The sequence below is a fragment of the Eurosta solidaginis genome, chromosome X (assembly GCF_040869045.1).
Source record: "Eurosta solidaginis isolate ZX-2024a chromosome X, ASM4086904v1, whole genome shotgun sequence".
Classification (NCBI taxonomy): domain Eukaryota; kingdom Metazoa; phylum Arthropoda; class Insecta; order Diptera; family Tephritidae; genus Eurosta; species Eurosta solidaginis.
In genome coordinates, this window is record NC_090324.1 from 190,395,502 (window position 1) to 190,410,737 (window position 15,236).

General features: G+C 38.7%; 1 protein-coding gene across 3 annotated transcripts in view; it reads right to left on the reverse strand.

Moving 5' to 3' along the window:
- Positions 1-7,995: 7,995 nt before the first annotated feature.
- The window catches only part of LOC137234670 (uncharacterized), a 485,943-nt gene continuing 478,702 nt past the window's right edge, over positions 7,996-15,236 (reverse strand). For all 3 annotated transcript variants that reach the window (XM_067758145.1, XM_067758146.1, XM_067758147.1), the window contains 2 exons: positions 12,212-12,426; positions 7,996-12,143 (listed from right to left, as the gene is read on the reverse strand). In XM_067758145.1, coding sequence (XP_067614246.1) covers positions 8,185-12,143; positions 12,212-12,426 — 4,174 coding nt within the window. In that variant the 3' untranslated portion in view covers positions 7,996-8,184. The remainder of the gene's footprint in view (positions 12,144-12,211; positions 12,427-15,236) is intronic.

The following is a 15,236-nucleotide window of genomic DNA, read 5'->3' on the forward strand; positions in this document are numbered from 1 at the left end:
CGGTGCTCGAAACATGGTCATATCCAGCACGAGGTTCATGCATAAAAAGATACATCAAGCTACATGGCTGTCTCCTGATCGAAATACTCGCAACCAGATCGATCACGTTGTGATAGACGGACGGCATGCCTCCAGTGTTTTAGATGTGCGCACGATCCGAGGACCTAACATCGACTCGGACCATTATCTCGTTGCAGCCAAAATACGCACCCGCCTCAACGCGGCTAAAACCAAGGAACAAAAAACACAAGGAAAGCTAGACGAAAGCTTCAATCACAACAGACTGCCAATGATTTCGCAACTCGACTCTCACACCTGCTCTCTGAGAGCTCAACTCATCCTGAAGGAATACAGGAGCAGTGGGAGCATATCTCCAAAGCACTTCGTACTGCCGCCGAGGAAAAAATTGGTTACCGGCGGCCACGAAAAAACAACTGGTATGATGAAGAATGATGCGTTGCAACCGAAAGAAAATACGCTGCCTACAGGGCTACGTTAAAAGCAAGCGCGACAAGAGGAGTGTGTGAACGCTATCGTGAGTTGAAAAGGGAAGCGAGACGCCTTTTCAGGAAGAAAAAAGCAGAAGCAGAAAGGCGTGAGTGCGAGGAGCTTGAACTGCTAGCCACCAGGAATAACGCCCGAAAATTCTACCAAAAAATACGGCGACAGACGGAAGGTTTTAAGACCGGGGCAAACTCCTGAAGGAATGAAAACGGCGACCTTGTAACTGTTGGTCAGAGAGTGCTTAGCTTATGGAGGGAATACTTCTCTGCTCTCCTAAATGGAGGCAGCAATTCACAGTGCAGAGATGAAGAACCCGATCCCGCAATCGATGATCATGGAATATATGTCCCCCGCCCGATTATGACGAAGTTAGAAGAGCAATAACCAGATTGAAAAACAACAAGGCCGTGGGCGCTGATGGATTGCCTGCGGAGCTATTCAAGTTCGGCGGCGAGGAGTTGGTAAGGCGCATGCAGCAGCTTCTTAGCAAAATATGGGCGGACGAAAGCATGCCCGACGGTTGGAATCTAAGTGTTCTTTGCCCAGTCCACAAGAAGGGGGATACTGCAAAATGCACCAACTATCGTGGAATCAGCCTTCTTAATATCGCATATAAGGTCCTTTCAAGTGTATTGTGAGAAAGATTGAAGTCCACCGTGAACCGGCTGATTGGACCTTATCAGTGCGGCTTCAGACCTGGTAAATCTACCATCGACCAGATTTTCACAATGCGCCAAATCTTGGAATAAACCCGTGAAAAGAGAATCGACACACATCACCTCTTCGTCGACTTTAAAGCCGCCTTCGACAGCACGAAAAGGAGCTGCCTATATGCCGCTATGTCTGAATTTGGTTTCCCCGCAAAACTTATACGGCTGTGCAAAATGACGTTGAACAACACCATCATCTCATTCAGAATTGGGAAGGACCTCTCCGAGCCGTTCGAAACTAAACGAGGTTTCAGACAGGGTGACCCCCTATCGTGCGATTTCTTTAATTTGATGCTGGAGAAAATTATACTAGCTGCAGAACTTAACCGCACTGGAACAATATACTATAAAAGCGTGCAATTACTGGGATATACTGATGACATTGATATCATCGGCCTAAACACCCGCGCTGTTAGTTCTGCTTACTCCAAACTGGAAAAGGAAGCGGTAAAGATGGGTTTGATGGTGAATGAGGACAAAACGAAGTACCTGCTGTCATCGAAAAAAGAGTCAGCGAATACGCGCCTTGGCAACCAGGCTACTGTTGGCAGCCATAATTTCGAAATAGTAAAAGACTTCGTTTATTTGGGAACCAGCATCAACACTAGCAACAACATCAGCACTGAAATCCAGCGAAGAATCAATCTTGCCAATAAATGCTACTTTGGACTAGGTAGGCAATTGAAAAGTAAAGTCCTCTCTCGGCGAACGAAAATCATACTCTACAAGTCACTTATCGTACCCGTCCTGCTATATGGGGCAGAAGCATGGACCATGACAAGAGCAGATGAAGCGGCTTTGGGAGTGTTCGAGAGAAAAGTTCTTCGAAAGATTTATGGACCTCTACGCGTTGGCGATGGCGAGTACCGAAGAAGATTTAATGATGAGCTGTACGAGCTATACGCAGACATCAACATAGTCCAGCGAATTAAAACGCAGCGGCTGCGCTGGCTAGGCCATGTTATGCGAATGAATGATGATGCTCCGGCCAAGAAAGTGTTTCTATCGGAACCCGCCTATGGAAGCAAAGGTAGAGGGCGGCCCCACTCCGTTGGAAGGACCAGGTGGAAAACGATTTAAACTCCCTTGGTGTGAGCAATTGGCGCCGGTTGGCGGAGCGAATGAGCGACTGGCGCGCCTTGTTGGACGGCCATAACCGTTTAGACGGTTAAGCGCCAATTAAGTAAGTAAGTATCACGCTCAATTCTCCCGGGAATACGCTAGATCATTGGTAGACTTGAGAAGCAGAGGTTATATTATTTTTGTTCACATGAGTTGTGATAGGCAGATGTCGCCGGTGTGTTTCATTTAGTACATATAGCCGTCATCCAGTGAGTTTTACAGCTCCGGTTCATGCTCAATTCTCACGAGAATGCTCTAGATCATTGAGAGACTTGAGAAGCAGATGTCGTGAAATTTTCGCACACGTGAAATGTGATAGGCAGATGTCGCCGCTGTTTTTCATTTAACCCATACGGCGAAAGTCTAAGCAGCGACATCTATTTTTGAAAAAGTAGGTTTATTAAAGGCAGCGTTGCCCAACTAAAAATAAGTAATTAACAAATTATCTGGCTCACAAATTGAACCAGACTTCTGGATCTGGATTTATCTGGCTCAAATCGTTGTTGTTGCATTTACATGCAAAATTTTTTATCTGGCTCAGGATCTTTGCTACCGGATGATGGCTTATGGCTTAAGGCCAAACAGCGGCATCTGTTTTCGAAATATTATGTTTATTATTGGATTTATTTGGCTCAAATCGTCGGTGATGCATTTATATGCAAACGTAAGTATCTGCTTCAGGATCTTTCCGACGGGATGATGGCTAATATACACACGCTAAGAACAACACCTCACAAGTGGCGTGGATCAGAATTTTGCAGCTTTTTGGATCATAATCATTGTTTACTATATAGTTTGGCAGCTTAAATAGAGCTTATGTTGCGAATAGAGTGGAAGGCAGTAGACTAGGCAGTCGAATGTCATATAATGAAGGAATTGATGTTCGGAGTTGTTTCAAAATTTGCCCGAAATCCTGAATCACAAAAGGGAGTGAAGTTAAGTACGAAAATGAAAAAATGTAGTTTTAGCAAGAGATTTTCAATTTAAAAATGTAATATACAAACCAATATTCATTTTATTACTTTTTTAGCAGGAGAATTTCATTTTAAAAATGTAATATATAAACCAATGTTCCTTCTATTACTCATTTTATCTATGGAGCTTCACATGCACTTTTAAAAACGTGCTTTTTATTTTTACGAACTTACGTTCTTCTTAAATATTATAAATGTGTTAAAAGTAGCAGGACTAAAATATTCACCCTTATCGCGAAGTTCACGCGGAAAAGTGTTCGCCTTCACTTCTTTTGTTCCAGTGAACTTTTTCGCCTATCGGCTATTTCGGGCGAACAAAAGTTCACTTCGAAACAGCTGATGCTCTATTGTGAATTAGCAGTGAACAAAAAATTTACTTACAATTGTGTAAATTTTGTAACCAAGCATATATTTCCTTAAAATACAACAAATATACCAATACAAAATTTATAAAATAATGTTTATAGTATTGCACTTAGGTTGGTATTGATTGAGCAGGAGAATGTAAATCTGAAAGCGATTCGGGACAGTTCTAACCCTTTGGAGCTAAATGATTCACTGTAAGCTAAAAATAACTATTTTCAGCACTTTTGAATAACAAGTTGGTTAGTTTCTTACCAACTCCTTGTCACCATTGAAGCAAAAATTTGGAGTTCCACCAATTGTAAAGTTGAGTACATGTCTTCGTTTTTTCGCATAGGGAAAAGGCGTTGCAAAGGACGATGAAGCCAATCTTGTTTCAGTGAGGTACTCAACATTTTGGAACCGTTGCTTTGTCCACAGTGGATAACTTGGCCGACTGATACGTTGTCATAAAAATAGAACGTACATACTTAGGCTAAGTAACTTAGCAATACAGGAATTTCACTTTTTTCCACTCAACTTCCGATTGTACATTACTTATTGGTTTATTTCTAATAATAAAACTACAAATAATTATAAGAGTATCAAATTTCAAAACAAAAAATCACTTACATTTTTTTTCCTCTCGTTCGCCTGTAAAATATAAGTGAACAAATTTGCATTTCCCCGCTGTTCATTTCGCCCGAACAAAGAGTGCCGATAAGGTGAAATGGGATTCAAGGGGTTGTGTAGCGCAATATATAGCTTCTCCAACCCAATTGTCAACCTCACCTTCGAGCGGCGAATCCCGTTTCACTAACTTTTCTAATAATAAAACTACAAATAATCATAAGAGTATCAAATTTCAAAACAAAAAATCACTTACATTGTTTTTCCTCTCGTTCGCCTGTAAAATATAAGTGAACAAATTTGCATTTCCCCGCTGTTCATTTCGCCAGAACAAAGAGTGCCGATAAGGTGAAATGGGATTCAAGGGGTTGTGTAGCGCAATATATAGCTTCTCCAACCCAATTGTCAACCTCACCTTCGAGCGGCGAATCCCGTTTCACTAACAGACGAGGCTCTGGCGACCCCAAGCTCCACAGGGAACTTGGGGTGGGGAGGGAGGGATGGCCTGAAGGTTTAATGTGGCCATATAAATCGTTCCCGAGATGGTCGGGCCAGCACCTTAATGGTGCTGTTACCGGAGCGTATCGGATCTGTATCCGAAAAAGGATCATCACATCGATAACACTCCCCAAAGCCTTCGGGGAGTAACCTAATCGCTACAACAACAACAACAACATAAGGTGAAATCTTTTTCGAACACGAAAATTTGTTTCGCCACCCTCTGCGATAGGGTGAACAAAAATTGTGAATATTTTCGGGTGAAAATAAAACTCGCGATAAGGGTAAATATTGAATATTGACAAATCTTGCTTACGCATAACTTTCTTTGGCTATATAAGATAACAATTCCAGGGGCCGTTTTCACCATCATCGGTGAACGCTAACGAACACTTTATTTGAAAGAAATCATTCAGTGATTCGTCAAATAAGGGTTACTTTAAAATAACGGACATTAAAAGTTCCCCTGTCACATGAGGAAAAATGAAATACAACTATTTTTATAACATGAAGATAGATAGAAAATTTTTTGGGGATTGCACTGCGACCGTCAATCTATTGTGCCCTCATCAGATTGCGTCGCGTTCCAGGAGGACATGTTCCACCGTCTCTCCTGATCGATCACGAAATCGACATGAATACAAAATTATGTTTTTTATTTAGTTGAACGGCGATAGAAATTCTTATATTTTTCAAGAAATCCAGGACACTTCAAGAAGAACCCCAAGTTTTTAATTATTTGTGTTTTGTGCGTTGCTTATAGATTGAAGCAATTAAAGCGCGTGTGTTCAAAGTCAGATCTAGACGCAACGCAAGTGCCAAAACGACTCAAAAGTCACCTTAAGCTTAGTTGCTTCACGTGTTATTTATCATTATTAATTAAAAATGTTGGATCTCATAAGAAGCTAAACTTAGGCAAGATACACACGAGACATAGCTTCGTAGACGCGTACAAAATATGGAATGCAGCTACGATTTTCTACGCCTCAAGATTTCTTATACTGTACCTAATACGCGTCTATGAAGATACGCCTCGTGTGCATCTTCGCTTAGATTATTTTCAAAGAAAAAATGTTTTGTTTTTTAAACTTTGCTAATATTCACATACATGTTTACTACTATGGCTGTCGCTTCCATACTACTATTTCATTGTTTAGAAAAAAAAACATTAGTTCTGAAAAATGCAACCTTGCTACATGCGTTCTGAAACACGGTTGCCACACCATGTTTTCATTTAGGACCAAAATGCATCGAAAAAAAGACCAGATCTAAAAAAGAGACCAAATTTTAGGTTTTTTATTGGTATACAAACAATAGGGATGTTTCAATGGTTTAATATATAAAATTTTAATAAAGTAGAAACTTGGTTTTAATTCAAACTGCACAAACAAAAATAAAGTGCACATTTAGGTATTATGTGTTCACATTTCTAGGATTACTCTATGTCTTTCACCAACCAAACGTTGTGAACCTAGTTTTGCTTGATTGCAATGGAATAAAGTGCATAGCGCAGTTAGGTTTTATTAAAGAACGGTTAAAAAATTTGCGTTGTGGCAAACTCAGTAAATCGTAAATAAAACTAAGCAGTGGTGTTAATGCTATTTTTATAGATGTTTACTTTTTCTCTAACAGTTTAAACTTCATACCAGAGCCTAGATTCAGTAAGTGTGAGTTGCAAGTCAGACTAAAAATCAAGCGTCTTAAAAGTTTCAACTGTGTAATAACTGAATACCGATCGAAATATCTAACCACTAAAACAAGTCTTTTTTCTGATAAGTCCGTTGTTTCATCAAAAATTAATGACAATGTGTTTGTCCGAACATTCAACACTTCCGATTTTAATGCTTGCCTAAATTATCTACCGGGTGAAATGTCATTGTTCTGCTACATTTTATAGATAGAGCAATTTTCGTGGTAAGAATTCCATTGAAGTGTAAATTGGTTAGGTATTTCAATTATTTTATACGATGTTTAATGATTAAGTTGAAACACGATTTCTCTAGTCTGTAGATTTACCGGAAGTGCCGGCCACCATATTTATTTTCAAGGTTGCCCTCTATTTTCATATCGTTAGTTTTACAATATTTACAATAGGGTTGCTTAATTTCTAATAACTTAAGCTACATGTACATAATGGGTTTACAGAAGTAAATTGAAAATTATGTGTGGGTAATAGATTTGCCGAAAATTTTATTAGCAGTATTTTGAATTTTTGTTTCAGTAAAAAAGAAATAAAAGTACCAAATCCGTGCCGAACAAGAACCAAAATTGAGAAAAAGGGACCAGCGGACCATATGGGGTTGAAAAGGGCCATTTTTTGTTCAAATGGACTGTGGTGGCAACCGTGTGCAAGCTTCCACATCAAATACATACACATATAAGTACTTCGACATTACGAAATACATTGTCGCGTTGTAAGCCAAAGTATTTTTGCATAAAACCTTTTTGACCACCACAATACCACAGATTAAGTGTAAAATTTCACAAAAATAATACATTTTTTCGAAAAATCACACCGAATAACTGCAGTCCTTGTTTACGAATTTAGAAACAATTAGAATGGCAAACACGAACGAGTATGAAATATGTCAAAACGTATATGCACATGGTTGTATTTCAATGCACGAAAATGCTTAAAAACGCATGAAATTGTTAAATTAAAGTTAAAAAAAAAATGTTAAAAACTTTAGTATAAGTAAAAAGCTTCTTTTAATAACAACAAATACGCCTTATACTATTTATACATCAATTAATAACGTTTATCTCCCTTTAAAATTTAAGCTAAATAATCTAAAGTTTTTTTTTGAAATTGAGACGAGAACTGTGCGTGTAAATGTGCGAATTTCACCGATAAGCAGTTAGTTGCGCTAATTAGTAAAATTTACAATGATCGTAATATCTCAGAAATGATAGGAGAAATTTTTAAAATCGTGTATGACAGATGTTTTTCAGACGCAATCACCGAAAACCAATGTGACTCACAATCACAAATCACGTTGTTCCTCAAAAATCATGGGTTCGGCAAATATTGGGTAGGTGTAAAACGTAAATCAGTCAAAAATGTGGTGCTGCACTGTTGACACTTCCCTAGGAAACCTTGACGGAGCGACTTTCGTTAAATGTAGCAGAACCTTACTAACTGACTAAGAAATGGCTATAAGGTTTCCCAGCTTTTTGGCTTATGAGCAACTGCTCATAAAGTTCATTCAAGCAAATTATTGTTTTATTATGTTTTCTTTATTTAGTTTTTTATTTGTTTCAGAGCATACGAAATAATTTGAGTTTTCTTACTTTATGTGTACAGATTTGTTTTGTTTGGCAAATATTAAAAAGCAGATAACAATTTTCATAGACATAGTATGTAGACTTCAGTGCTCACTGTATGCAAAGGCAGTTTTCAACTTTCAATTACGTATAGAAGCGTTGTGTATACCTATTCCCTGCGCATTGTTAATATCGTCGATGGCTCGAAATCGTACAAATCCTTGCATAGCGACAAGCTCTGCACGTTCATCACTACAACCCAGAACAGACCCTATTGTGCTAGAAATACTGGCAGTGTATGCATTTGATTCAGATGGGCGTAAAATGGGGTTTGAAGTTAAAACTGTTGTTTCTTGTTTTTGTTGCTCTTCGTTTTGCTTTAAGCCAGAACATCGTGGTTGACTGGTAAAGCTGTTTAGCGATTCGAATGTTTTGGAATGTGTTCCATTTTTGCGTTGGATTTTGCCGAAAACATATTCTCCCGAACTGCTATTGTTCTCAGTTATGGTTTCATTTATACGCCCTCGACTGGTACAATTTAATGTGCGGTTACTATTTATGGTATTTGAAAACTCTTTAAAAGCGATTATATGAGAGCATTCTACATTATCACCTGCACATATAACGTCATTTTTAGAGCTTTGGATGTGATGAGACTGATTTTGCTGGTGTGTAATTTTGCGGTCAAGAGATAAACGAGTAAAACGTTCATGTTCACGACCAGGATTATGATCACGTTCACGTTCAAGAGACATACTTGCGCTATTGACGCATTTATTACTCTGTTGGTGTTCAGAGGTTACAGCTTTTAAATGTACATCAGATGCGTGCTCAGCTAGTGCATTTGGCGATGCAGCTGGTAAAGACGTGGTGTCGGAGCCACGGATTATACCTACACCGTTAACATTACAGTCCTCGATACTGTTTGAAGTTCCACTTTTATGTATACCATTGCAGATGCCATGATTAAAAGAGTTATATGCTCCACAGCGACTAGTATTGGGGTTAGTGGATTTATCTGGATTCTCATACGTATTGCAATTTGGGTGTATGATCTTGGGATTTTTACCACTGTAACTGTCTAAAACCCTCGGTACCACCAACCCGTGATGAGACTCTAACCAATAATCGTTTGGCTTGCCGCCACTGTTTCCATCAACGCCACTTCGCATTGCGATTTCTGCGTTATTAAAATTATAAATAGATCCATTTGCAGGATTCAAGGGTTCAGAATAGCAACTTTCCCTTTGTATTAACAATATTTGCTGTTGAGATACCGCAGACGAGCCTGAACCTCTACTACTACTAGCCGTTGTTGAAGGGGTTGATGTTTTTGGGAAATTTCGATCTCCACTGTCGTTTGCTGCACCAAAACCCGAACTACTCACGGAACAGTGCAAATCTATATTTGGATTTTCATAGTGATCAGTGGATGCATCTCTGTAGTAATCTGTATATCTTCGCGTTCCCTTAGTGTAACATCCGCTGCCATCTCCTGTCAATGTACCCTTCGAATAATATTCATTTGCATTATGATTGGTATTGTTGCTGCTAAGAGAACCAGAGTCGTATGGTCGCTGATATGTAGGCTGAGTCAACATCTGACAATCACCTGCGTTTCGGTTTTCAATGGTGCTATTTCCTACACTTAGCAGTTGAGACTGTCTGTTGCCAGAGAGGGAATTTAATGCAAACGTATCATCATAAATAAGTTTTCCAGTTCGCATAGTGTACATATGAAGATTTGTATTTGCATTACAAACGGCTGGATAATCAGTTTCAAATTGCTCCTGGCTGGAAGTGGACGTACATGGTAAAAAGAAACCTGCCACATTTGAATGATTGTGGTGAAACTGATGGTGAATATGCTTCTCTCGATTGCTAGTAGCGATTCTACTACCAAACGCAACACTGTGGCCAAAATTTTCGCCGGATAATCCATAATGCGTGTCCCTGTTGCTCATTGTTGTAGCTCCCGAGACCATAGCACTACCACTTCCAGTCTCCAGACCAGCTACCCACGATAGTAATATAATTATAGCTATTTCGATTAACCGCAACGAAAACTGATAGCTCCATTGAAGCCAATCGATCTCAGCAGTCACCTTCTGTATGAGCGGTCTTGTTGTTGATATACTAATAGCTCCAAATATTTGCAAAGCAGCCAAGAGAACAAACAGCAAAGCAGTCGCTATAGTTATGTGTATAGCATAGGACAGATTTTGATATCCGTGTATGTAATTTTGTGACTTGTTCCGAAGTATTTGTTTTAATACGCGATAGAGATAAAGATACAACAATCCCAAAAATAAACACACAAATATGTAAATAATTTGACATAAAAGTGATAATACTCTGGGCGGTAATGTTCCGCTTACCGCGAAAGAGGGTGCACCTGCAGCGGATTGCAACACTAGAGATGCCTGTGCATTGTCATTAACTGCCGATGTCACAAAATTAGATGTGGACACAGTAGTGATTTCACGCTGATTTTGCTGATGGTGATGGTGAATTTGGCGTCGATAAAGCTGTTGCTGCTGTTGGTACAACAGCTGATGGTGCATATGATTGTTAAGGGTGTAGGATTCTACATAATGAAGTGTAATACAGAGCACAACATGCACACCGCAGCCTATTGTGACCGTAAGTGGGCGTAAGAGTACTGAATATTGATTGGTTTTATGGTTACATGCTTTTAAAAATAGATATAACATTAAAACCGAAAAAGAGATGGTTAGAAACGTTGCCGGCATATATAACAACAGCTCGGAAAGAAAAAAGTTAAACGTGGCATGGATATTGTAAGCATCATAACATAGATAAAATATACGCAACGAGCATATCAAGATCAAAATGATATGAATACAGATGAAATATGATTGGGAGAAGAGGTGTGTCAACTTATTGTATGTAAGCAATTTATAGAACGAATAAACTGCTAGTATTGTAAAAAGAATTACGGAAAAATAAATATGAATATTCCATGCAACTGCCCAGGTAGAATGTGATACGGAAGCAGCTACTGAAGATGATGTTGAAGACGCAGTTCCATTTTCACTGTTACCATTCATCGATTTCGCTAAAATTTTTGGATTCTTCCCCAATGTCGCACTGGTCATTGTTGAAGTTGTTGTCGTGGTTGCGGCAATAGACGGATCCGCTCCTCCAAATATTTCTATTTCAGCCGCCGTTACCGAAGACGAACCGGCAGCTTTCGAAGACATGCTTTGTCCCTTATTAGACTTCTCGTATGACTTTGTATTTAATTTGTATTCAATGGAGGCATTTCTTTCTACAGTCGCAGCGGAAATACTTTTGCTTTTGTTTATATTCGAGGTACTTGATAATCCATTATCTTCACCATTTTCAATCTGCAGCTTATTAGTGCTATTAAAAGTAACCATCGGTGGTGATGGAGAGGTCTTAAATGTAACAATCGGACGAGAGGTGGCCTGTTTTAGAAGCACCTCAGGTATTTCACCTTTTTTACCATTAGACCCGCTTAAAATACGTCGTATGCCAGGCAAAACTTCTTGCTCAGCACTGTGTTTTCGGGTATGATCGTTGTTTAGCTGTAGAGTTTCCTGCGAGCCGTTATGCAAGTTCTTGATGGAATCTGTTGATAATATATCTACACTACTAGCATTTAGGCTGAAATGTTTTGCATAAGCGTAACCATCTATACTTTCCGATGGCGTGTTAAGAGCTTTTTTGAGATCTTTATCTGTGAATGTACCAATACGTATGTTGGCGGTACTCTTGTTTTCACCAGTTGACAAGGCGATATTCGGCCCAACTTGTGCGTGTCTGGTGCCTGTAGATGGCAATAAATCCGATGGACGATAGGGTACACGTTCTTGGCCCGGCATTAAACTCGGTGGTGGTATTGGGCGCCTGTTTATATATGAGCCAGTGTTAGCAATAACGCCCTCATTATTTGTGCCACGCAAAGTTGGTTTGTCAGCAAAAGGACTTTGATATTCTGGAGGTAATGGCGGTGTAAAAAATGAACGTGCTGGTGGAGAGTATGAAGGTATATCACCAGGGTACATCGGTATGGTAGGTAATTGACCAATATTTTTTTTGATAGCATTTGACACTGTAAATGACATAAAATATTTAAAGATCATTATTTAAAATCTATATTAAAATATTGCATATAATTACATGTTGGTAAAGGCGTCGTATTAAACGCATGCCGCTGACGATCACGTTCCTGATTATAATGCTTATTCGGGTTGGGGTACATTGGGTTATTATTACTTTTTAATATGTCAGCATTTGGGGCAGATGTTGGCAAAGCATGATCACGTTCCAAATCCAATTCATAATTCCGAAGATGAATACTTACTTCTTGATTGTGAGATGACCGCTCGGCATACCTACGAGAACGAAAAATATTTCATTTGTAAACGAATTTTTAGAATATAAGAAGCATAAAAATGTAAATTAATGTGTCGCAATATGTCAGGTAAAATTTTATTTTTTTGATTTTTATGGATTTATTTAATAAGAAGCCAGTGTGTTGAGTCTCATGTAATACTAAATGAGTTAAAAGTTGGCGGAAATAGATGTCTTTGCATATTTTTGTTTTTAAATGAACAGGAAATACAGTCGTCGACTAACTTTCATACAGAACGGTTGTATTTCTAATATATCTCTCTGTTAATTCATTTTCGCAGTGCAGTTATACACCAACAACTACAGTTGGATATATGGGAAAATCCGCCAAACTTTGGTTTTTTTTGAGAAAAAATTTTTTTTTTGAAACATGGTATCACGCAAATATCTTTTTGTTAGGAACATTGAGGGGTAAATTGGAGCTATAGTGCATCGCCGTTACTCGTCTTACATAATGCCTCATAAAGATATTGTCAAAATATCGAGCAAAATGTATATAGATTGAGGTCGCAATGTTAAATATACATTTATTCCAACACTTCTGTACCGATTATATCGAAACTTTAACAAAATATGGAAATATATGTAAAATTTTTTTGATACACGAGACACAGTTTTTTAGATATCGGTAAAAATATAAAACCGAATAACCGCCAAATATTTTTTACTGCAAAGTTTGCAACACATTTATTTTAACACCTTTCTACCGATTATTTTGAAACTTTAAAAACGTATAGATATGTGAACGAATTATGTTTAGGTAAAAAAAGTTTTAATACCCGAGATCCGGTTTTGGAGATATTGATAAAAATATAAACCCGGAAAACCTTAAATTTTTTTACTTATTTAAACACTTCTTAACCGATTGTGTTGAAATTTTATCAGGATGTACATATCTATGTGGGGTATATTTAGCTAAATTTTGTTGATACCCGAAACCCGGTTTTAGAGATATCGGCAAAAATATGAAACCGGGTAACCGTCAAATATTTCATATCCGTTTGTTAATTTTTTCTCTACACTACAGTAGTAGGTCCTATTAAGGTGGCAGACACACTATAGCAAACAACAATATTATATATTAAATAATTTATACCTCATTTATTGGCAATTTAATACCGCAAAAAAAATTTAAAGCTGCGTCCGGTTCCGAGAAACGGGAGTGTCTGCTAGCTTAAGACTCAAGCCAGCAGACACTTCGTGAAAACACGACCCACAGCTTCCGAACGACTTGGATAATTGATATTACATTTATTGGCAATTTAATACGGCAAAAAAAATTAAAGCTGCGTCCGGTTCCGAGAAACGGGAGTGTCTGCTAGCTTAAGACTCAAGCCAGCAGACACTTCGTGAAAACACGACCTACAGCTTCCGAACGACTTGGATAGTTGATACTACATTTATTGGCAATTTAATACCGCAAAAAAATTTAAAGCTGCGTCCGGTTCCGAGAAACGGGAGTGTCTGCTAGCTTAAATCCCCCATTACTGATACTTAGCATAGACTTGACTTGACTTGGCGTAAACTTGGCAACTTAGCCACGATTATACTCCACTTGGCGCATAAAATCTGGCATCATAATCAGCGTTGAAATTTATTTTTAAATAAATGTCAATTTGTATGACAAAATGTCAAAATGAAATGGAAACAAACAAATGGCATCTCAAAATGTAAACGTCACTTAGAACTTACATAGAAAATCAAAATTCAACAGACTTCTAAGTCAAGTTAAGTTTTGAGTAATCAGTAACATGCAATGTTCATTTAACAGAACTGTAAGTGACAGTTCGCAAGCCAAGGCAAGTCTATGCTAAGTATCAGTAATGGAGCCTTAAGACTCAAGCCAGTAGACACTTCGTGAAAACACGACCTACAGCTTCCGAACGACTTGGATAATTGATATTACATTTATTGGCAATTTAATACCGCAAAAAAAATTAAAGCTCCATCCGGTTCCGAGAAACGGGAGTGTCTGCTAGCTTAAGACTCAAGCCAGCAGACACTTCGTGAAAACACGACCTACAGCCTCCGAACGACTTCGATAATTGATATTACATTTATTGGCAATTTAATACCGCAAACAAAAAATTTAAAGCTGCGTCCGGTTCCGAGAAACCGGAGTGTCTGCTAGCTTAAGACTCAAGCCAGCAGACACTTCGTGAAAACACGACCTACGACTTCCGAACGACCTGGATAATTGATATTACATTTATTGGCAATTTAATACCGCAAAAAAAAATTAAAGCTGCGTCCGGTTCCAAGAAACGGGAGTGTCTGCTAGCTTAAGACTCAAGCCAGCAGACACTTCGTGAAAACACGACCTACAGCTTCCGAACGACTTGGATAATTGATATTACATTTATTGGCAATTTAATACCGCAAAAAAAATTTAAAGCTGCGTCCGGTTCCGATAAACGGGAGTTTCTGCTAGCTTAAGACTCAAGCCAGCAGACACTTCGTGAAAACACGACCTACAGCTTCCGAACGACTTCGATAATTGCTATTACAATTATTGGCAATTTAATACCGCAAAAAAAATTTAAAGCTGCGTCCGGTTCCGAGAAACGGGAGTGTCTGCTAGCTTAAGACTCAAGCCAGCAGACACTTCGTGAAGACACCATCTACGACTTCCGAACGACTTGGATAATTGATATTACATTTATTGGCAATTTAATACCGCAAAAAAATATAAAGCTGCGTCCGGTTCCGATAAACGGGAGTGTCTGCTAGCTTAAGACTCAAGCCAGCAGACACTTCGTGAAGACACGACCTACGACTTCCGAACGACTTG